Source organism: Sceloporus undulatus, chromosome 4 (assembly GCF_019175285.1).
Source record: "Sceloporus undulatus isolate JIND9_A2432 ecotype Alabama chromosome 4, SceUnd_v1.1, whole genome shotgun sequence".
NCBI lineage: Eukaryota > Metazoa > Chordata > Lepidosauria > Squamata > Phrynosomatidae > Sceloporus > Sceloporus undulatus.
In genome coordinates, this window is record NC_056525.1 from 184,013,936 (window position 1) to 184,039,799 (window position 25,864).

The 25,864-nt window shown below is 37.7% G+C and overlaps 1 protein-coding gene across 6 annotated transcripts in view; it reads right to left on the reverse strand.

Moving 5' to 3' along the window:
- Nucleotides 1-25,864, reverse strand: part of SOCS6 (suppressor of cytokine signaling 6) — a 27,184-nt gene continuing 1,320 nt past the window's right edge. For 2 of the 6 annotated variants that reach the window (XM_042463429.1, XM_042463428.1), the window contains exon 2: nt 1-2,109. In XM_042463429.1, coding sequence (XP_042319363.1) covers nt 386-1,984 — 1,599 coding nt within the window. In that variant the 5' untranslated portion in view covers nt 1,985-2,109 and the 3' untranslated portion in view covers nt 1-385. Of the gene's footprint in view, nt 2,110-14,337; nt 14,357-19,135; nt 19,200-22,699; nt 22,763-25,864 lie in introns of those variants that run through there. The other 4 variants (XM_042463431.1, XM_042463430.1, XM_042463432.1 and 1 more) reach the window with 4 other exon arrangements.

The following is a 25,864-nucleotide window of genomic DNA, read 5'->3' on the forward strand; positions in this document are numbered from 1 at the left end:
TCAAGTTTCAACTTTTACTTATGGTTAAAAACACATGAAATGTGTTTCAAATGCATAAAAATCACAGTGGATTAGCAGCAAAGGAGACAGGGAGTTTTAGGAAAACTCTTATATCATTCACATTGTGATTACTTTGCACATTGAATGAAAGATAGCTATTTGATGCTTCTAAAAAACCTTGAGATCATTATTTTTAAAAGAAAAACCCAGACTACCTATTAAACAAATAAAAATGCATTACTCTTCTTGATGCACAAAAATGAAATTATGGCAGCAAAGGACTAATAGCAATTAAAGTTTGTAAACGGTATTTCAATCTCTCTCCTTTAATTTTTTTCCGTTGTTGTTGTTCCCAAAGTGCAAGTTGCAAGGTTCCCATAAGCCTTCAGTAGTGCTTTTCTTGTAAATAATCCTTCATTTTGTTTGGCAAAGGCAGTTTCTGAATCAAATCTATTCTGGTATATTGGCGTATAACAAAGCGACACAGATACTGCAAAGAGCGCACCTGCATAAAACGAGATACTGGATTGGTCAGTCTGACTGGATACGTTGTAGATCCAGGCAATCGAGATCTTGAATAGCAAAATGCTCCATTTTCAGAGTCCCTGATAGAGTGTTCAATTAAATCAACTATAGAAGTATGTCCCTCCACATCTGGTTGTTCATAAAAGCTAAATCTACCATTTGAATGTTCAATTCTAGTATGAAGAGTTTTACCATGGGAACGGAAACTTAGGCTTAAAAGATAGCGGTCATCAGAGCTGTCTCGTACAAGAAATGAACCATCGGGAACATTGGCCAGTTTTCCCTCTGCTTCCCATCTTGTAATTGGACCCCAGTACCATCCTTGTTTTGCAAGTTTTTTCAGTTCTTCTGTGAGACTTGTCACAACCATGGGGCCACTGTTTTGTACAGAATCATAGACCCTTCCCACCCCAGGTGCAGAGTTGGGATCAAAATTCAAATGGCAACGCATACTTTCCGCCACATGGACATCTGTGCCATTCAAGCCATTGAAGTTCCTTTGGATTTGATTATTCTGTAGTGGAGGTAGCAATGGAGAGAGTGGAGGAACATCACTCTGATTAACTCTTGGGCTTTGCAACATGACTCCTGTGGTACCAATTAATAAACCACTTTGTTCCGCAAAGATATCTGGAGCAACTACTACATCTTGACTCACTGGAGCTTCCTCTTCATGAAATGCACCACCACCCATCTGAGAAGAAGTCGAAACTTCCATGGGTGAGGAACTATCCAAACAGTAACTACGTGATCCTTCCAAAGGATACATTCCCTCATCTAAAGGCACAGTATACTGAATGTAGTCCTGAGGCATAAGTCCAATAACTACAGGCACATGTTCATCAATATGGAGATGTAAATCTCCATTCTGAGATTCTGTACTTTTTAATGCATTGTTTTGTTCCTGGAACATGCTGTCTGACTGCAAGTCATGGAAATCTTTGCGAACACCATTCAGTGCAGGACTTGGATTTGATGAGTGGACCAAGGCTTTCACTTTCACTTCCATTTTTATACATGTTTCTTCCGAGTTTGTTGGACGAAGAGGCCATGGAGTTGGGCTATAATGATGATTTCGGAGGGATGTGGATCTAAGAGGTCTTTGAGTTCTCACATCTTTGAAGGTTATTGGAGCAGAAGATGACGAAAAGGTATCATCATCAGCAGAACTTACAGAAGGTGTACTACCTTTGCCACCTTTCTGCTTTTGTTTTGCTGAAAGTCTTCTTTTTAACGTACCCATTAAGCTTTCACTTTTTGATCTGTTCTTCCCACTTTTCTCATCTTCACTATTGATGTCACAGCCAGCCAAATCTTTACCATAGCAGCTCCCAAACAAGGAGTCATCTTTTCCAAAATCATTCAGTGACGGCTGTGTGACTACAACAAAGTCACTTTCATCTTTGCTCTTATTTAAATTAAAAGACTTACGAATAGTCTTGAGACTAATCTTCTTCATTATGAAAGCACAGGCAAGTCTGACCGTTTCAAGTCTTTTGGAGTTCTATCCCTAAAACATGTAAAGCAGAAACTTCTTCATTGATGTATTTCATCAACTCTCATTTAACTTCCGAGATCCATTTTCTGAAAAACAGGAAAACAAAATTTACACAAAATAAAAATCAGTATCACTAGTGTTAAAATACTTTTTAGTGAAGAAAGTATATTTTATATATTTCATTGTATTCATCTTTCTTTTGCTGACTATTTAACATTGGGCTTAGATTCTGCTTAGAATGATTTGGAGAATCATGAGCAACTGCTGTTCTCGTGATCCAAAATCCTATCTCTCAAAAGGCTTCCCTTACAATTCAAATGTAGGACTAATCATAGTATGCTATAGTGTGCAAATTGTCAGTAAATTCATGTATTCCAAATCAAAATCAAAAACTCACTTTAAGCTACTGTTTCCCATTCTGATTTAGAAAGCAATCCGAACAGAAAATAACTTAACTGTTGTCAATTTTTTAGTTAATTTAGGGCCCATACCGACAGGCCAAAATAAAGCTGCTTCAGGTCACTTTGGATGTATGCTGTTTAAATGACACATTCATCTTAAGAGGCCAGAAGCTGCACCAAAGCTGCACTCGAGTCCTTAGGATTGGAGCGTGGCTTTGGTGTGGCTTCTGGCATTTTAGGATACATGCATCATTTAAACAGCATACTTCCACAGTGACCCGAAGCAGCTTTATTTTGGCCTGTCTGTATGGAGCCATAGTTAAACCAGTTGGGTACATTTTTAACCTTCTACCAATATGCTCCCTTTTTGTGGCTCACGAAAAAGTTATCCCTTTTATTTCCAATCTCTGTGCTTTTGAGATGAATACACAACACACACACAATGAAGACCTCTGCAAATAATCCACAGAGCATCGGGAGCATCTTTTAAAAATACCAGACTTTAAAAGCTGTTCCTCCACAAAGTCCATGTACTTAACTCTCAATTTTAGCAGGTTTGGCCTGCTGTGCTTATGGTTTGAAATTTGGCCAGCTTCATTCCAATATGCCTGAATCTGACAACCAAATTAGGTTATAGACATTAGTGATTGTTTTCTGAAAAGTCCTCAAATTTTTGAACATTTGTACCATAAAAATCCATAGACCTTTTGTCTTTTTCTGTGGCCGTGTCCAAATTTCTATTGGAGGAGGAGGAGGAAGAGGAGATATTATGTATTACTTTATTCTTGCAGTAGATTTACAGAAAATTAGGACAGAGAATGCTTTTTTAAAAACCCACAAACAGAATACTGTAATTGTTGTTGTTCTATGTCTTCAAGTCATTTCTGCTTTATGTGACCTACTCTAAAGGCACCAGATCCCATCTGCTCTTGAAAACTAAGCAGGGTCAGACCTGGTTAGTAAAAACTGGATGGGAGACTGCCAATGAATATCAGGTGCTGTAGGCAATATTTCATAGACAGGAACTGGGAAAACTACTTCTGAGTCTATCTTGCATAAGAAAACCCTATGAAATTGATGGGGTCACCCTAAGTGAACAGGCAATTTAAAGGCACATATACACAAAAAATGAACATATCACAGGGTTTTCTTGGCAAGATTTGTTCAGAGGAGTTTTGCCACTGCAGGCTCTGAGGCTGCCCAAAGTCACCCAGTGGGTTTCCAGTCCAACTGTCAAACCACTATATCACACTGGCTCTCATAATACTACATTACAATTTCTAATAAAATTATTCTATGCATTGCCCAATAATGACATCCCATTTAGCAAGTTTTAACTGGAGGAAAGGAATGTATGCATATCTTTTTGTAAGAAGAAAATCTGAACATTTTCAACTGGAGCAATTTCTGCAAAACACATGTCCGTCCCAAAAGAAAGTATGTATTGTATCTATAGCAGTGGTTCTAAGAGGGATGGGACCTCAGAGGGATGACAGTGGGTCAAGGGGAGCATAATACTAAAAGACCCTGATTCCTCCTTCTCTTCTTCCCCAACTTTTTATATATATAAAATTTACACATTCATTAAGTTAAATATTGAATTGAAATAAATAACAGTTCTAATTTGAACGATGTTATTTCCTTACAAAATGTCAAAATACATGAATGTGTGAATGAAAAAATACACACTAAATGAATACAATATTTTTATTCATAGATGTACATTGAGGGGGAGTGTGATGTCTGCATGTAAATGTAAAGGGTAGCCTCTAGGATAAAAAGTTTCAATACCACTGATCTATAGAGTTCATTTCAAGCTGCCATTTTTGGTGAAGTTTGCTTTGTTTTGAAGACAAGTCCACAAAATGTTATGCCATATTTTTATTTGCCTTTAAACAGCTACATGATTTTGTTGCAGCAAACTAATGCAGCTATCACTCTGCTAATTTTAAATTGTACATGCAGTTTTAAACTGCATATGACTTTACAGAAAAACAATAACTGGACAAACTAAACTTTAATCAGTGGGAGAACCTGTCATTGCTATTTTTCAAAACACACACTGAGAGAGAGAAAGGGAAAAATAAATATATTCAAAAACACACTCAAGGAAGATACCAAACCTGTCCGTTGTAAACTCATTTCTTAGTTTAATTTTTGCCCTTCTCTCAACAATCCTTTCAAATGCAGCCTATGCCACCCCAGCCCTGCAACACTTACTAGGACCTTCTGGGGATGCAGCCCACACCTATAGGCATAAGGCTCCTCTACTGAAATATTAATCTCCTAATAATTTTTCCAAAAGTATTAAGCACTGTGTGGGCGGGGCTTTGGCTCCCTGTTGCATTATGTGGTTTGTATGGCTTAATTAGGTCCACGTGGAAGAGAAAACAAAACTCTCGGTTTGCCAAGTGCTCAACAGTTTAATAAAACTTAAACTCAACCAGTGTCTTTCTACCGGTTTAACCACAACAAACAATATACGGCCTTAAGAGAGTGGTAGTCTTCCCTGTTAGGGCCTGGGGTAAAGAATTAAACAGCCGGGTCTTCAACCCCCAAACCGGGGCCTCTATGATACTTCTCAAGAGGCTCCGTTTCAAACTTCTCCCTTCTGAGGGGTATAGGTCCCACCTCCCAGCGTTCTCCGCGGGGGTCCCACCATTCGTCCTCTAAGTCCGGTAATTGCCGACTGCCCCAAGTTTCTTCGGCAGTGAAAGAAAAATCCCCTTCCTCACGTGGGTCTCGGAGCTGAATCTCCTCATGGGGTCCGTGACGGGAGCGTGCCCCTCTGTGGCTCAACGAGATTGGAGTCCCCCGTCTTCCAGGACTCCTCCGGACCTGAGCTTTCCCTTCCTCGGCCGCAACTTCCCGTCCCGTTCTTCCGCGTCCCCCTCTCCCCGCCCGGGCTGGCCCTTCCTCTTTTATGCCGCCTGAGCTAAACTCCGCCTCCCTGCCCACGCCTTGTTCCTGGGATTCTGCATGCGCCTCTGTTCCCTCTCCCACCTGGTCCTCCTTAGCCTCTTCATCCCCCTCCTCCTTTACTACCTCGCTACACACTGTAATGGATTAGGTTGATTTTAAAGATTATAATTACGAGGGACTTTGAAAGTGTAAAACTTGCCGAATTATCCCAACTGAACTTAACGCTCTTACATTCTATGAGTGAGACTGTGCTTGTGTTTAACAACTATTCTCATCCAAGATACTAATCTTTATCTCCAGCCAGTTCTCCATTGTGGACATGATTTGAACATTATTACCAAATTTGGTTCTACAGCATTTGCAGAGTGATCCACAAATCACTTAATATGAAGTATCTGCAGTTTCTTGTACTTCCTTAACAGCTCTAAAAAGATTCAAAAGTAAGTACTGTATTCTGCATTCAAACCTTCACAACATTAGGTTATTTTATCTACAGGATAACCTTATGTTTGCTACAAAGTACCAGATTGTCCATTCAAAGCTAAACAATGTCACTTAATTACAGCTCTAATTTAAAGCCATTAATTCCAGTGAAAAGACTCTCACTTATTTTAATTGGATTTGGCTCTGGCCTTGCTGTTAACTACTGGCTTAGTATTTAACCTAAAGAACAGCATTAATGTCCCACAGACCTTCCAAGTGAAGCCAATGAAACTATGGCCATAACTATGTATCTGCATTCAAATGAGAACTTTCTTGCCGGTATGTAAAAATATAAACTGAAGTGAATCCCTACTGGTGTATTTAATCTGGAACAAAAGTAGTTTATAACATTAAATTAAAACACAACTCAGAAACACAACTCCTGTCCCTACATGGAAATAAGAAACAGTAACATTCAGAACTTCTGTAGTTCATTGTCAGATTAAAAACTGAAGTGTGTTGTAACTGTGGTAAATTATCAAGTCAGGACATAAAGCCACAGTTAGATTCTTGTTTCTTCGAACTAATCACAGAGAGGCCAAATTACACTTTCCTGAGTTAGGTGTCTTGGCTAACTGTGATTAGTTCAAGCTAAAACAGTTCAGCTTCCTCCTCTCATGTCCAGAAATTCTCCAGTGCCACCATGTGAACTTGCCCCGCAAAGAAGAAATGGAGCCAATATAAAACAGTTCTTTTAAGTCCCATCCCAGTGGAACTTCCAATACCTTGCTAGAAATGCAGTACTGATAGCTAGTCATAATTGTAAAATGTAGTGGGAACAGGAAGGAGTGTTGTTTTCTCCCAGTAATGGTCCTACAACTGCCTCCTTTAGGAATGTTTGGATTACGCCTTTTAGAGAAACATGGACTATATCTATTTATACACTTGGTCACTCTCCCTCTGTGCAGGGATCTAACACTGTCCCTATCCTTAGCTGTACAAATTGAAAATCATCCACTCACCCTGGACAAGCAAAAGCTAAGCTTACATCCACTCATCTGTATTAACTGCAGCATCCATGTCAGAACAGACTGGAGCAAATGCTAATAGACATGGATGACAGTGTGTATCTACTTTAGTGAGTGACAAATGGCACTGTCTTGATTTAACATTTTTCTTTGTTACTAGCCATAGCATCTAGCATTATTCAGGGCTATCATTAACTTTTCTTAATGATCCTTCAGTACCAACTGATCAGGAAGCTAACTGCCTCTCTCTCTCTGAAAGTCCAAAAATATGTTATGTTGTACACTAGTATCAACTGCCCTTGAGGGAGCATGCCTCTCTCAATTAGACCCTCACACACTACTCTGAATGAATGTAAAAGTTAGGATGCCCCCAGCTCTTCCCCCCATGAATTTCATGCATGTCACATATTAAGTCAGAATACTCAAAAAATACCCTCCAGAGCTGGTGAATAACAGACCAGCTGTTATCACATGACACAGTAAAAGACATAAACTTATTTATGCTTATATACAGTAACTGTGACTCTCACAAGATAAAAAAACCAGTCCAAAACAAATTGTAATTAATCACGCTCATTTCAAACTAAAAGTACATGCAAGTGTCATGCCTAAAGATGAGCATTAGTAATAATTCATTGAGAAGAATACTGCAATGTGCTAGACATTTTCTTTGTGTTTCACAAAATATTTAAAATTAAAGTCTTTTATACTGGACTTCATTTTAGGGTCACCATAAATCAGAAACAACTTTATAACATACAACAAGAACAAGAACACTGGACCAAATGCAACTAATCAAGATGTTTTAAAACAGTGTACTGATAAACAGAAAGCCAATTATTTCCACGTTTTTGTATGGTTCTTATAGTTCTTATAATAGCCATCAGGAAATTGAAATGGACATTAATTGCTCCTGAATAGGCTTGTTGTTAACCGCCTTCTAGTTGACTTCAACTCATGACAACCCCATGCGTGAGACACCTCCAAGACCCTCTGTCCTCAACTACTCTGCTCAGGTCCTACAGGCCAAGGACTGTGGCTTCCTTGAGTAAGTCTATCCATCTCATATGCAATCTTCTTCTACTACCTTCCACCTTTTCTAGCATTATTGACTGATCTAATGATTAATTCCTTCTCATGATGTGTCTGAAGTAAACCATCTCAATTTGATCATTTTGGGTCTGTTACAGACTGCCAAAATAAAGCTGCATCGAGTCTCTTTGGAGGCATGCTATTTAAACGATGCATGGGTCCTAAGAGTCCAGAGGTCGCGACAAAGCCACACTCTGTTCCTAAGCACTGGAGTGCAGCTTTGGTGCAGCTTCCAGATTCTTAGGATGGATGCATCATTTAAACAGCATACCTCCAAAGAGACCCAAAGCAGCTTTATTTTGGCAGTCTGTAACAGGCCTTGTTTTCCAACAAAAGTTCAGGCTTGATCTGTTCTAGGACCATTTGTTTGTATTTTTGACTGTCCACAGTATCCTCAAGCACTTTTCTCCAGTTCACTTCTCAAATGAGTTTTCTTATTCTGTCAGCCTTCTTCACTGTACAGCTCTGACATCCATACATGGTGATGGAAAATATGATCAATTAGGCTATCCTAACTTTAGTGTTCAGTTTTATATGTTTAAACTTTAGGATCTTGTCTAGTTCCTTCATAACTGCCCTTCTCAATGCTCATCTTCTTCTGATTTCTTGATTGCAATCTCCATTCTGATCAGTGGTTGATCCAAAGTGGGGAAAATCTTTACTATTTTTTATTTCTTCATCTTATAAATTGAATTTATGTAAATTTTCTACAGTCATTATTTTTGTTTTCTTAATGTTCAGCATTGAGCCTGCCTTAGCACTTTCCTCTTCGACTTTTTTAGTAATTGTTCCAAGTCTTTGCTATTTTCTGCTAGTAGTATGGTATCATCTGCATATCTTACGTAGTTAATATGCCCTCCTCCAAAGGAGTAAACTTCAATATTAATAATGAAACAGATCCCATCACACAGTTTACACATAATGCTCTGGATGTGATTATTTTTTCAGGCTTCATATACCATGGTTTATAAAACCGGGATCAGTCACTGAGACTGACCACTCTTTCCCTCTTGTTATCTTCCATAAACTTCAATGCAAATAGCATGGCTTGTATTAAGCTAGAGTTCCCCGTGTGAACCAGGGCTTACAAGCAAGTAAAATTCTGCCTTTTCTTCTCTGAGGAGAAAGCAGCTTCAGGCAAAGATTTTGACTGGAAATATAGCCTACAGGAAAGGGGTAAACTTACTTCACCACTAATTGCTTTAATTAAATATACAGTTCCCCATAACTCCATGTCAGGGTTTTGTTTTGTTTAGAAAAAAAAAACTTGTCAGGAAAAGGTTTCAGCTCACTTTTTCTGTAGTCTAGCATACAATGAATGCAGAAACACAAGTACATAGCAGTATTTTTTTTAACAATAATATGACTACATAGCAATACTCTTTGACGTTTTTAAAGCTGGTTGTGTGAGAAATCCAACTTTTAGATTTGTGTTTTTACAGTATGTGTTAGATGCTACAGGGAATAAAAATACCTAAAAATGTCATTGCACTAAAAATTCATACTCAAAAAACCTTATCTTATATGTAATTACTAATTATCTTCTCCAAACTCAGTGGCGCTGCTCTTCCTTGTCTCCTTCTCTTTATCTGTATGTTCATCACCTATTTCTTTACATGAAGGTCCTGCTAAAAGCAGACCATACTAACTTGCTGTGTTATTCAAGAATGTGATGTAACTTTTTTCCCTCTCCTTCCATAATGTCCAACTACATATTTTATGTCCTGAGTTCTTTAAACTTAGAAAAAACATTTAAACTGAAATTTTCTAACACAATTTCTAAATAAAGACATAATATATGACCAAAATTCTTTTACCGATCGTCCTGATTACATGACAACATTATTGCTATTTCTTTTCCCCTGTACCTCAAATTAATACAGAACCAGAGAGATTCCATATGACCCAGTGGATGAAATGCTGGATTTGGAATGGAGGAACAAAGGTTCAGATCTGCATTCAGTTATGAAGCTCAGCTAATGGCACATGACCTCAAAGAAGCACTGTGCCTTAGACTTATTAAAAGAAAAGTAAGATAGAAATGGAATAGGTAAAGGTAGAGGTATTCCCCTTTGACAAAGTGATCATGTCGTGTCTAATTGTAGAGGGCAGTGCTCATCTCCATTACTAAGCTGAAGAGCCAGCGTTTTCAAAGATTACTTTTTGAGTCAGGTGGCTAGCATGGCTGCACAGAACACTATTTACCTTCCCACCAAAGTGGTACCTATCTACTTGTATTTGCATGCTTTTGAATGGCTAGGTTGGCAGAAGCTGGGACTAGTGATGGGAGCTCGCACAATCACGCAGCCCCTGAGCCTCGCACTGACAACCTGCCGATCTTGCAATCAACAGAATTGGCATCTTAACCATTGAGCCACTGCATCCCTAAGACAGAAATGGCACAGTGAGATATAAACATAACAAAAGGGCAGGAAAAGAAATCATATATAAAAGAATGTCTATTAAAGAGGACTGAAATTTTCCACTTGCCTCTTCAGTCTTCTCAATGCACAATTAATACATACACATACAGAGGTATCAAACTTTAATATCTCTAGGATGAAGTGCACAATCAACAACAACACTCTTATCTGACTATCAACAGTAATGCTCTGTCAGCACAACTAGTAACTATCTTGTACAAAATCTGCAAGATATGCTTTTGCAATTTGGCATTAAAATGACAGGAAAACAACCCCAACCGACCATGTGTAAACATTTTTTTGCATCACTAAATAGTAGAACTGCTTGTACACAAACATGGCAGCGAATATAAAACAATTTATTCTTATGTCAGAATAAAGATTGTAAAAATTAAAGCATATACCCCTTGTTAAGAGGCATGACGTTAATCGAGGTCTTAAAAACAGTCGCAGTTCCTTTTAAAAAGCAACAAAAACAAATCTTGTTTTGAAGTCTGTTTTTAAGAGAAGCTTGAAAATGCAAACACAGAGAAAAATATGCCATCCAATCAAAGGAAACCAGCATTTTGTATCATAGAGCCCAACCTTGAGGCCTATGAAAATCCCATGAGCAAGCCATAAATGAAACTTACATTTTCCAGCAATCAATATTTAGAGATTTACTGCCTCTGCTACTTCAGTGCTACTACACTGCCATCCTGACTAGCAGCCATTGATATCTTTATCTCTTTTAAACAATGCCAAATATTATATTGGCTCTGAAATATGGAACAAATCAGCAGTGTCTCTCTCCTCTCTCTCTCTCTTTTGAAAGGACATTAAGTTGGCCATCATACATGAGGGTGAAAAGAAAAAAAAATCCTGACACCCTTGGAGGTACTACTAAACTTGCTACCTATCAACAAAGCCTGTTATTTGTGTTCTTAATTACAACCACCGTACCAAGATCTTAAAAGCAATTCAAAATTCTTAGTGTGGTGGTATCAGATATCAAATAGCAGACCTCTGTGCATTAACTATGTAAACAATGATACCTCTGTTTTTGCAACTGTTAGACAACTCTCATAAAGTATACAATTTACTGGTCAATATTTTGTTCACAAACAAAATCAAGAGCTGTTGCAAGCATTTATAAAATGTTATTTCCCTAGTATTAATAATAATAGCCCATGATGGGAAATACAGTAACTTACAGTACCCCACTCCAACAGTTCCAGTTTTGTTCACAAGGACCATACTACTCCCTGATACAACAGCTCCACTGGCTGCCAATTTGGTTCCAGGCACAATGAAAAGTGCTACGTAAATCCTTTATAGCTCAGGTCTAGGCTAGCAAGCAGACAGTATCTCCCTATGTGAGCTTGCTCAGGCCCTGAAATCATGACAGTCCCTTCTCTCATCACAAGCATAGTTGATGGGCATGCAAAAGGGCATTCTCTAGACTCTGGAACTCCCTTCCCAAGAAGGCCAGAATGTCCCTCACTGTTGTGCTTCCACTGCCAGGGAAAGGACTTTTTATTCCAGAAGACTTTTAAAATGGACAGTTTTTAAACTTTCCACCAGACATAGCACATTTGCTGCACTTGTTTTGATAGCTCTTTAGTCTTCAGGATGCTGCTGTTTGGAAATTATCTTCAGTTAACTCTAAGGCCCTGCACAAAGAGGCATATGTAATCTTAGATCATTAAAAGGCACACAGCATGTGGTTGCTAGAGGCAATGGGTTGCAACAGAACTTATTTAGGATGCCACAATGGGAAGAATGCTAGTTTGTTTTTGTTTACTGAACTTTTGTGACACAATAAAATTATTTTGCACCTTCACAGTTTTGAATGTCTTGTTTATATTGTGTCGCTAGGTATGTTCTCAAAAGATATGCTTGAATTCTGCATGCATATATGCATATATATGCAAAGGATCATACATGCAGTAGGGAGTCCATGCAGTCAAACAAATGGGCATGATAGAGCGGTCGGTGGCCACTCTACCCAAAATGGCTTGAAGATCATGGCATCTGCATGACCTGTTCTCAAAGCAGGCTGCCACCATGGTCCCAAACGGACCACCAGCAAGGAGCACCTTTTCTGTGCTCCTTTTTCCAGGGACCCGAGGCTGCCTTAGTGGCCCCGGAGTGGCTTCAGCTGATTCAGTGGAAAGTGTCATGTGCACACCACACCCCAAAGCAGCCGGAAGCTGCTCTTTTTTGCCTGTGTGTTTCACGCCTAAGACAAACTGGAGTTAACAATCCACATTTACAAAGTACAGTGTGCCCGCCCCATATGCGAGCACACTATACGGGGCTTCCTCCTTATGCAGAAGCCGCATGACAATAAAAACAATGGTGCACACGCACAAACCACACTACCACCATGTGCATGCACTCCATTGTTTCCTATGGGCCGTGAGCATACACGGATTTTCCCTTACGCAGAGTGGTCTGGAACGGATCCTAGTGTAAGGAGAGGGCCCACTGTATTATCTAAAAGGGGAAATTTACTGAATACACAATAATCAAGATATGCATAATAATTACACTGGGCAATAGCAGAGATTCATAAAGAGAAAACAATGGTGAAACACTAATTGAAATGAGCAAACTCACAACACAACAATACACCACCAGGACGCGGTCCCAAGCCCTACTATGTGCAGACAGCGCCGCCCACATGGGGGGCATGTGCACATTTCTTTGAAAATGGGAGAGTTGCCTCTAAAGAACTCAGTACATAAAAATTACTTTCAGCAATGTACATACAAAACTTCAAATTAATAATAATAATAATAATAATAATACTTTTTATTTATATTTCCCACCTCTCCCTGCGGATCGAGGCAGGATTATAGCAATAAAACAATTCCATATAAAATACAATCGTTAAAACAATAACATTACTATTAATTCACTAGAATAACGGATCATCATCTAACATTCACACTAACATTATGAACGAATGCCTATCGAACTTTGTTCTCAAATCAGGGAGCATTTGCCTAAAGATAATGAATGTGACTATAATAAAACGCTGATAAAATTTTGAAAGAAGAGAACATTCAGTTCTAGTGTGTTACTTATGCTGCTGCTTTCTATATTAGGGATAGAGCCTCTTATCAAGCTAAATATCTTGTCAAATGCTAATTTTTCTACTTCACTACATCTAGGTTTTGCATCAGATGGAATTTTAAGTCCACACAAAACCTATGTATGTTTCCATGTGCATCATTTAAATTGCCATGTATTCCTTGTTACTTTTCACCACTCTCCTGCTTGATAATATTGGAAGCCTTGTTTTACAGTGGTTCCCCTCCTACATTCAGTGCCAATTTCAGAGACTACACCTCAGAATCCTAGCAGCTATCCTGGGGCATAATGGATACCATCAACGCCATTTAACATCAATATGAATCCACTGGGAATGGCCACTAAGAGTGGAATGAAATGTCAGCAGCATGCTTATAACTCCCAGGGGCGTCTCTGTTATAAATGAATCAAAAGATACTGCATATGATCTAAACGAGACACTTGGATGAAGAGATGGATTTTATGAGAGCCAACAAAATAAGGATCAATTCTGATAAGATGGAAACACTATGGGTGAGTGGTGCTCAAGTTCAGATATCGGGGAATTTGCTAGTTCTGCTGCTCCAAACAGAAAATGTTTGCTTTTCTAAATGAATAGGTATGCTGTTTAGGAAGCTTAGTCCATCTACTGATGTAACTATCTGAAGCCAGGAGATTAACCAGGCCCATTCCTAACTTAAAGACAAAAGCCAAAGTTTAAATGCAAGTAGCCAAGCCTTAGCAGAAAGAGGACATTCTCCTGTTTCCTGTTGGGAACACATCTGAAAACACATAAAAGAGCCCAAAATAATTTTATTTGAAAGCTATCAAGTTTAGAGTTGGCAGGTTCAGTCCAAATGGCTATTACATATACTGTAACAGTTTAGCAGCTATTGTTGCATTGAAGACTATTCTGAGGGCCATTGGAATGTACTGATTCCCCTTGGTATGGAAGAATCTTATGATACCTGTTTTGCTGTCTTGAGATCCTTTCAACACCAAAGATCAATGATGGTTCCACAGAGCCTTGCGATGAAATGTTAGCCCTAACCACATGTAGTCTTGTATGGTTAGCAGTTCCTTTTACCAAATTTAGCTCTTATGCTAAATTCATTTCTCCTTTTGCTGAGTCACAATAGCTTAACACTGACACATGTACTAACCCCAGATGTTATTACTTTATTGTACTCTATTTGGGATTACATTACAGAATCAGTTGGAAACAGCAACTAGGAATGGACACATCTCTTAAACTTGAGCTCTCATTTCACCTACAAAGTTTATTCCTCACCCATCCCAGATATTTGTAAACATTTTTGTGCTCCTTTTTCAAATGCTAACATTTCTCAGACATATGTATTCTACTACTCATATATGATGTGGGTGAAAATATTTCTAGTATTTAATTTTCAGGGTTTTTTTCCATTTATGCAAAAGAAATAGCAATTCATTAAATTCAATTTTAAGACCAATTAGTGAAGAAGCTGAATTGTGTAAGTCTCTCTAGCCCACAGAAAATGAATCCTTGGTAGTCAGTGAGCCATGTGGCAGGACAGAAATATACTAAAAGAACTGAACTGGGTGTCTATTAGCTGCTAAGCCATGCTCAAGGTATTGTTATTAATATATGAAGTCCTGTGTAACATGGGATCAGACAACCTAAAAGGCTATTGTGTCCTGTACGAAGATCTTCAGAAGACAACCTTTGGACCATGCCCAACAGTCATATGCTTTTAGAACTTACACAAAATATTTCTTTCCTCTGGCATTTCCCTGTCTCTAAATATTGGCCTTCATGTGATTTTTAATTATCTTTGATGCTTCGCTTGCACTCATATGATATACATTTTATTTGTTTGTAGACCACTTTGGCAGCTAAATTATTAGTCTACAAATATTTTAAATAAACAAAAATAAGCCAAAGTTTACATAGCAACACAGAAATATTTAACTTTCTTAAGTAAATGTGCATAGCCTATGGATCCTGTACATCACAGGAAAGTCCATGGAAACATTACATTAATGCTCACACATGAAGGTTTTTTTTTTTAAAAAAAATATTGTTTCTGCAAAAAATCAAATCAGCAGTTGCTCTGGGTATATATTAGCACAGTAATTTTTAATTGATACCTAAATGTTTGCTTTAACTAAGCAATTTGCATGGCAAGAGTCACACTGTATCAAATAGAAAAGTGTTTAATACAAACACCTTCATAATAATAAGAAAAAAGACTCTTACTGACTTGCACTGTATGAACAAAGTTGCTGAAAGAGTCTAAAAATTGTGCAATAAACCCTTGCATTTTTTTGTTTGTTTTAGAAAGAGGGGAAGAAAAGGAAGTAGTAGTGTTAAGATAAGAAATGAGAATATAATTTCAGCAGAAATGCATGAATCACCTTTCCAAAAGAAAAGCAAAATTTCAGTGTCATATTTTCATATTTTGTTGTCTTCGGCGAGCAGAGATTAAAGAAAAAAACTCCATTCTGATTTTGTAACATATAGGTTTGGCTACCATAAATGCTAACAATGATGTGAAAGGCTGACAACACATCTTGAGACACTTGGCTCCAGAATGGAACCTTTTGGTCACAAGTGCAGTCTAATGCAAGCTGAAAGATAACTGGGTCTGTATATACTCAAATGAATCCCACTGTTGCAACTGGATTCTGTATCTCAACCATCTGAATCAGACATTTTCACTGCACAGCCCATGGTCTAAATGAAGAATACCTATATAACACTGCAAGTAGATTACTGTATCAGGAGCACAAGAAAAGTACAGTTGAGGCAAGAAAAACCATGTTCTGGTGAAGATGGGTCAGTGGAAAGATACCACACTACCAGTCTTGTGTTTAATAACTTTCTTGGTAACTATGGCTAACAAGGAAATTCAAGTAAATACCTGATATAGGATGGTTATCTCTGTACCTGACATTCTATTTGGTTTTTAGGCTGGGCAAAAGGAAAGGTAAACCTGCCATTCAATTGCAGCTTATGTGACTGAAGACTAGCAACCTGTGTGTTCCATACTGGCTGGTAAAGAAAGGTTCTTCCTTATTCTGCAGAGAAATATGGAAATACAGACTACTAATCTTTTTGAAGGCTAGCAAAAGAATGTAAAGGCTAGCAACTTTTATGAGTCTAAATAGAATCAGGTAAGCAGCTGTAAAGATACAATGAAGGAAGTACACTAATAGTCACATTTCTACTAATGTTAACTATTCTGATTAAAGTTAAAGTCAACAGACCAGAAGCATTAAAGTGAATTTTAAATATCAAAACAGAAATAAAACAAACACGATGTAAATCAAAATAAATAAAGTAAAAGAAAAAATATACCACTTAGCAAAAGCACTAAGCAATTTTAAGATTAAAGAGCTAGAATAATAAAAAGAACTTAACTTTTTAGGGAAAGGACCACAACGTGGGTACCAGGGAGCTTCGCTATAGACAACAGTGTACAACCAAGGTTTGTTGTTGCTGTGTACCTGCAAATCGTTTCTGATTTATGGCAACCCTAAAGCAAACTTATCATGGGGTTTTCTTGGCAAGATCTGTTTAGAGGAGGTTTGTCTTCCCCTGTGGCTGAGAGCATGTGACTTGCCCAAGGTCTACTACTACCAATGAACAAAACATTTCTCTGGTAGCCACATGTTGCACCTCATTTAGCAGGGGCAAATTAATAAGGGTTTCTTAAGATGATATTCATGCTGGGGGAGGAAGAGAGGAACATGCAAATTATAAGGTAAAACATTATATATAACACCAATATGTTATGTATGTTAATATGAAGATGTGTCTATCTAGTGAATAAGCCTAAGGCTCATGGAGAAGGGTTTCTGAAGAGGCTGGTCCTTCCAGCCAATTTTAATTCATTGTCACTTGAAGTCCATTACCTCTGAGAGAGTGAAGGAGAGTAAATTTCACATTTTGATGCAAAATAGCCAGCAACATGGCTACAATTAGATCACTGCAGAAAAAGCCCTTCCTGGATCCTCTGGACCTTAATCAAATCCTCCTTTTTTGAGCAAGGTGATCAAGAAGGCAATTGCCTTCCAACTCCAGGCAGCCTTGGATAACACATGCTTCCTTGATTCATTTCAAACAGGGTTCACAGCAGGATGTGGAGCTGAGACTGCTATGGTCATCTCAGTGGATGGTCTACATCTTAACATCAATAAAGGGAGTGTATTCCCATTGGTGCTCTTGGATCTCTCAGCAGCGTTCGGTACCATCAACCATGGTATCCTTTCTGGTATGCTTGGTGGGGTTGGGAATCAGATGTGTTGCAGTGGTTCTAGTCCTACCTCTCAGGCAGGTTCCAGATGGTGGTGCTTGCAGATAACTGCTCCTCAAAAAAGGAGCTGTTGTAGGGCATACAACTACGTGCCATTCTATCCCCTGTACTATTTAACATCTATATGAAATCACTATGAGATCATCTGGAGGCATGGGGCGGGATGCTACCAGTATGCTGACACCCAAATATACTTCTCCATATCTTCAAAAACAGCTTTAGGTAAGGACAATGTGCTTAGAAGAGTTTGATGTCAAAAAAAACAAAGTGAAACTGAATCCACACAAGACAGAGGTGCTTACTACCAAGTATCCTAATCTAGGGATGGACCTATGTCAACCAGTTCTGGATAGGGTCACACTCCCCCTGAAAGACTGTGTTCAGTCTGGGAGTGTTCCTGGATCTACCTCTCCAAAATTCAGCTCAGACAGATGTGACGGCCAGGAGTGCCTGTCATCAGCTTTGGCTGATACACCAACTGCACCCCTTCCTAGAACCAGACCTAAAGATGGTAGTAAGGATGCCAGTTACCTCAAAGCCAGACTTCTCAGTGTGCTATACATTGAGCTGCCGTTGTATTAACTCTGGAAACTCCAACTGGTTCAGAATATGGCAGCCATGCTGATTATGAGTACACTCGGGAGGGATCACACCGATCTTAAAATCACTCCACTGACTGCCAATTAGTTTCTGGGTGAAGTACAAAGTGTTGGTTACTAACTTTAAAGCCCTACAGAGTTTTGGTCCAGGTTACCTACACGATCACCCTGTACATGCAGGTCCTCTAGGAAATGTTTGCTCCAAGCGGTTAGGACTAGACTGGCAACAGTTTCCCAAAGGACCTTTTTGTCTGCTGCTCCCAGTCTGTGGAATGACCTGCCAGAAGAGATAGCTGAAAACGCTGACTGCATTTAAAACAGCATTAAAGATGTAGCTCTTTCAGTAGGCCTACTCAGTGAATTTCAAATCATGACTTTTAATTTGTATGGGCTAAACAATGTGCTCTTAGGAGTGTACTATAACTGTTTGTATAGTACAGTGGTCCCTTCCCTGATGTGGGAGACCCATTCCGGACCCCCCCCCCCCCCAGCTTTCACACCAGCATACGACGCAAGTGTACTGTACTGGATTTTAATTGTTGGTTTTATGTGTTTTTAATTGTGTTCTGTATTTTAGCATGCTGTACTCCACCTCCAGCCTTGAGGAGAGGTGGGAAATAATTTATACATTTCATATTATCTTTAGTTTTTGGTAAACTACACCTAACTTTCTCCTACCAACATTGCCTGCTTTAAGCTTTTTTAAATGTATCTTTTATCTACTCTATCTTTTCCCTCAGTGTCTAGGCTAGATCTTCAAACTGAACACTTCTACCCCACATTTTATGTATATGGACATTAATTAGCTTTGGCTAATTGACAGTGTTTTGGTTTATAAATAAATGTGTATTTCATAAAGGAAGGGTTACCTCCAGCTTCTTTTAAATCTGTAATCCAGCATCCCCCAAAGTGGTATCCACTAGATACCATCAGCCCCAGCCTGCAGGGTCAATGATCAGGGATGATGGCAGCTGTACGCCAAAGCTTCTGGGGCGTACCAGGTTTAGTAATGTCCTCCCTAGAGCAACAGGAATAAACATTACTGTATTCTGGAGTTCAAATTTTCTGTTATCCTTCTTGATTGATGAGTCAGAACTAAAAAGTTACTCTTGTATATTTTTTCCACAAAGCTGAGGCACACAGCCAGTGCACACATTCATGTTGATTACATGGTAGCTGCATCATAGTGGTGACTACTTAACCATCACAGAACAAGAACTGAAGGCAGTACTTTCATATCACTGCAAACACTGTTCATTGGGGTTAATTCATACATTTAGTTACAAATGATCAACAATTTAATCTATTTAACAATTTAAACAACAGGTCTGAGAGCCTTTTTGGCTTAAGAGCGGGGTATAAATACTCCAAATAAAAAAATAGTAAATAATAAATTTAGCAACCAACAATGAGAAATCAAGCTTTGTACTTTAATTTTCTTTTCCAAAGGTAGAGTACAAGATTGTTTGACAGAGATCTCCTTTGTAATTCATTAACCCTCTTCCCCTCAAAAGTAGAATTAGCTCTGTCAAAAGCTCTTTTGCTGTTTCCAAGAGAAAGAGGTTATGGGACTCTTTGTCCATAGAATATACCTAAAGAAAAAAATGATAGGTGAACCTAATGCTTCCGGACTAGCCCATCTACACATGCCCAATTTAAAATTATCCCTGCCAATAAATGTAGTTACTGACAAGAACTCGGCAGCCTTAAAATATCAGCCATTTTTAAGCCCATTAAATGCTTTTGCTTGAATGTTCATCCTGCAACTTGAAAGAAATAAAATATGCCCAACATCATAAAGTTTACCGGCTAGATCAGAGGAAAACATTTCATGAATGACATAGCTGCCTTATTTAAACATGGCTAATGAATATTCCACTTCAAAAACTCAATGAGACTTCTTTTGATAGCTCCATTATATTCTGTCAAAAAGAGGTGCGTGTAACTTGTCATCTGAACTCACTTACATGACATCAGCCACATTTCCCTTTAAGGTATCTTATTGCTTGTTGCTACTGGAAATGTAGTGCATTAAGTACTTCAAACTGGAGCACTTGGTGAACAAATTGAATGTCTTCCAATTCTCCTTATGCCTATTTCCAGATAAATAATTTTCCTGAACTTGTATCAGAAACCATACAATGATTATTTCATATAAGTGGTTCAGATGTTTTTAATGATATTATTACTATTTTTCTATTTGTTCTTTATATTGTCATTAAGCAGACAACATTAACTCTTAATCACTCTATCTGAGCATTTTCCAGCACACCCCTCTCCACAGATACTCAGATGTCAGTCCCATTATGTTCAATAAGACTTATTCTCAGGTAAGTGAGAACAGAGCCCTACTGTCAATAACATACTGACACATTACAGCCAAAGCTGAAACTATATGTGCACATAGAATAGAAGCCTCATTGGATTCTGAAAGATTTTCTTCTAAGCAAAGATACATAAAATCAAACCCAAATTTTAAATACTAGACACTGAATCTTGTGTTTTGTATAAGAAGAGAGGGAGCTCTTTCATGTCCCAAGCCCCTAATTTACCAATATACAAACTGATATTAAACTTTTTCAGGATTTAATCAAAACATAATTCGACATAAACATTAAATCAAATGCATTTTAATTAACTCAATATACAGAAGCATCAGATGTAGCTTTCTGGAAAAAGAGGTAATAAATGATTATTCCTTGGTATTTTTAATTTTTTTTAGAAAAGTTATTGTTTTCCAATGTTGGTTGCTTTTATAACAAATGTAAGTTTGCAATTGAAAGGCGTCAACAAGTATGCTACGTTAATCAGTTTTAGAGAAGAAGTTATAAAAGCTGGCTGTATAAAGATCAACAAGCAATTCATATGGAAGACTAGATCATGATGCAACTACAACAAAGATTACTACTTTTTACAGCGTGCAAAAAGTGCAAGGATTGAATTGTGCATGGAGGAGGTGAGATAAAGCACTTGTATAGATAAGGATGTAGATTATAAGATAGTTCAGCAGAAGCGTACAGAGATGCACCAATCTTTTTGTCAATGGGAAAATGTCATTTCCTCCCATTTTACTAATTAATTCCTTTTTGAACTTCCATATACTTGTACCACATTGTTGTTGTTGTTTGCCTTCAAGTAGTTTCTGACACAGGCAAGACAACCCATCTTGCAACGAGGTACCCTACTCATCTACTGTTCATGGCATGGGATATCACTATACTAGCATTCATCTGATTATTACCCAGAATAGAACTATCAAGAATACAATGTTGATTTTTATTTACTTAATGCAAAAATATATATACATATTAATAAATAAAGATCTTAGAATCCCCTATACACTATTTCTCTAATAAGGGGAACCAAAGCTTGGAATAACCAGTGTCCAAATCAGGAGATCAGTATCCAGAATATTACAGAATGTCAGTATCCCTAATCCAAACTCCTCTAAGGCCACAGTAAAAGCACAGGATCTTGAACAGAATTCCTCCACCCTAATGATAAATTGGGCCATTGCAATGAGGAAAGAGAGGGGTGATGTAGGATAAAACTATCCTATTTAATATCAGTGGCTCATTACCCAAGTGAATTAGAATGGGTGGCAAAATTACTTTACACAGAATAACTTCTAGCAGAAAATGAATTTGTATGTTTTGGAAAACATTTATTAATATTTTTCACAGAATACAAATACATTTTCTACTAGAAGTTATTATTTTACTGAAGTTCTGCATTATTTATTGTTCTACTGAATACAATAATAACAATGTGGAATACACTGCCTCTGAATATGGTGGAGTCTCCTTCTTTGGAAGTTTTTAAGTAGAGGCTGGATGGCCATCTCTCCAGAGTGCTTTGACTGTGTATTCCTGCTTAGCAGGAGTTAGACTGGATGGCCTGGTGGTCTCTTCCAACTCTGATTCTATGAGTCTACAAAGAAAATATAATTTAGCAACTGTGCTACCAGTAAATTAAGTCAAAGATTGTTAAATTAATTCCAGTTGACATGTTTTACAATTTATGTGAATTCCAAAAAGAAAAAATAATAGTTATCACGTCATTTTTATAGGACAAATCAGAGTATGGAGTTTAATCATAACTAATAATTAGCACTCAGCACTCCTGAGTTCAAAGTTTTAGGAGCAAAACAGACCGGCCAACAAAGCTGGCTTTCAGCCGGCTTGGGGACATGGCATGCAGATGACGCATGCCCCCAAGATGCCTGGAAGCCAACCCAATGGCTTCAGGTTGCTCTGGCGGCATGGGATTTACATGCAACATGCAGCAGGAACACCGTAAAGCCGCGACATGGAGGGAAAAGCTGGCTTTTTGCCAGCTCAAAAAGGAGTAGCAATTTGCATGCAGTTGCCACAGCCTCAGCTCTCTCTGTTTCGCCACTTTAGTTTAGTGCCCTCAACCTCTGCTAGACCTACCTTGTGTATAGTATGTAGAGATCTTGTAGCAGTATGTAGAGATCTTTGTAGCACTTAATGCATCTGAGGAAAGAGACTTTAGTCAACTTCTTTTTTTTCAGTTAGTCTCAAAGGTACTACAAGATCTTGCTATATACTGATCCTACAGACTAACACGGCTATATCTTTCAATTCCATCTGTTTGTGTACAATGCCTTTAAATCTGAAACAAAGGGGACCAAAAGTAGCAGTGTGGCAAAAGAAGAAATTTAAGAGTGAAAGGAAAGATGCACTCAGTATTATATTTTTTTTATTTAATTTTTATTATTAAAATATAAATTCACATAAAGACATATGATATACATCCACCTTAACATACACATATATATAACACCACACTTGTGAATTCACAAATACAAAACACATGGTGACATACATCCACATTGACAAACATTTTTTACATACAACAACATATATTGCTACTGTACCAAAGTAGCAAATAAACATAAAATGCCTTATGTAATATTTTAACTGAATATTCCTGGTTACTTCCGAGATAGACTTTCCAACCTTCCTTTGAAGCTTTCTATTTATTTCCCATGTCATAATAAAAACTTTATGTCCTCATGCTTCCTATTTGCCTGTAAGCAATAGTAGTACCTTTCTTACATATTTGAAAAAGTATTAATATAAAGTTATCTATGATGTTTGTAGGTTTCTAACCAGGGGAATTGTACCTCTTTGACAGTTAAGACTATTTTCTTATTTTTGGTGCAGCTTAATTTTGTAACTATTGCGTCAGAGGTATGAAATAAGAGTGGAGAAAAGAACAAATAGGTTATGTATAAATCCTTATTTCCCTCTCACATTTCTGTTTTCTTTTTTCCTTTTTCTTTGTATTTTATCACACACATCCAGTCTTCTTCAATTTTTCTCCTTGTTTTTCCTCTCATCAAAGCTGTTAACGTATCCATCTCTATGGCTTCATAGAGATTTGAGAGCCAATCTTCCAACTTGGGTAATACAGGATTTTTCCATAATTTGGCAAAGATGATCCTTGCTGTTGTTACCATATACAATATAATGTACTTATATCTCTTCTCTTTTCCAAAATTTAGATCTGGGATCATGTTTAGTAAGAAGAGGCAAGGGTCGAAAGGGAGAGTATAGTCTAGAATCTCGCACATTGCTTGGTGTATTCCTTTCCAAAATTTCTCTGCTTCCTTACATGTCCACCACATATGTAGGAAATTTGCATCTTTTTTATTACATTTCCAACATGCTGCATCTTTCTTTTTGTAAACTAAATTAATTTTGTGCGGGGAAATATGCCATCTATGCAGCATTTTTAGGAAGTTCTCTTTGTAATTCTGACAAAGTGTAAATTTGTTGGAAAGTGAACAAGTTTTTTCCCATTTTTCCAATTCTATAACTTTCCCAAGGTCCTGCGACCATTTTATCATGTTGTGTTTTACCGTTTCGTCTTCAAGATCTCTACTTTTTAACAATTTATAATATTTGGAGACATGTTTTGTTTTTTCCCCAAAGATTATTTCATCCAGTTCATTCCGTTTCCTACTTATCCCCATACTTTTTATGTCTGCTTTGAATCTCTCCATCATTTGTCTATACATAAACCAATCCTTTACTATTTCTTCCTCTTGCAGTTGTTCCAATGATTTTAATTTAGTATCTTTTCTTCCTTCTAATATTGTGTTGTAAGTTATGTAATTATTTTCATGACCTGTTTGTGTTCTTTGCCAACAGTATTATATTTTTAACCACTATTTTATGATGAAGAAGCTAGTGGAGCTTTGAAAGCTTGTGGCATGTATTTTGTGCATTATAGTTGGCTCAATAAAAATATCACTGTTTTCAAGTTTTTTTAAATGTTATTGTATTTTATTATGTTATCATAGGTTGCCTCATTTTGATCAATAATTTCTGCCCTGTCAGGAATTTGCCAATTTATGTATCTTGATACATAATATGGTTAATTCATAGTAAGTTAATTCTGAAAACAAAAAGAAAACCAACCAGTGTAAAATACTGATATCCTACACAAACAGGGGTTTGCAACCGACAGATCTAGTCCTACATAAGGGAGGTTTAGAGCTGATAGATTTGTTCTTATTCTACTTCACTTACACAGGGGAGGTTGACAACTGACAGATCTCTTATTTTTCCATTGCACTTACACATGGCAGGTGTACAACTGATCAAGCTCTTCTTTGTCTGTAATTTTAATGGATAGAATTGTTTAATCCTTTTTTAACGGGGGGCGGAAACTGTATGTATTGCTGTATTTTTAAAGGTTGTACACAGCTTTGATTGTGGTAACAAAAAGTGGGATATAAATAAAAGTTTTATTTATTTTATTTATTTATTATTTATTCCTACTTTACTACACTTACAAAAGACAGGTTTGCAACTGATATTTCTCTTCTTATTCCACTATACTTACACAGGGTGGGTTTACAACTAATAGATTTGTCCTTATTCTACATGACTTACACACGGAAAGTTTACAGCTGACAGATCTGTTCTTCAAGGAGCCCTGGTGGCGCAGTGGTTAAATACCTGTACTGCAGCCATTCACTCGAAACCATAAGGTTGCGAGTTCAAGACCAGCAAAAGGGCCCAAGCTCGACTCAGGCTTGCATCCTTCCGAGGTCGCTAAAATGAGTACCCAGACTGTTGGGGGCAAATTAGCTTACTTGCAAATTAGCTTACTTGCTGTTCACCGCTATGATCTTTGGAATAGCGGTATATAAATAAAACAAATTATTATTATTATTACTTTATTACACCAGCAAAAGAGAGGTTTACAACTGATAGGCCTGTTCTCATTCCACACAAAGCAGCTTTACAACTGATAGATCTGTTCTTACTCTACTACACTTACACAAGCCAGGTTTGCAACTAACAGATCCATTCTTACTCTATTAAACCTGCAAAAAGAGAGGTTTACAACTGATAGATCTGTTCTTACTCTATTACACCTGCAAAAAGAGAGGTTTACAACTGATAGATCTCTTTTCATTCTACACAAAGCAGCTTTACAACTGATAGATCTGTTCTTACTCTACTACACTTACACATGCCAGGTTTGCAACTGATAGATCTGTTCTTACTCTATTACACCTGCAAAAAGAGAGGTTTACAGCTGATAGACCTGTTCTCATT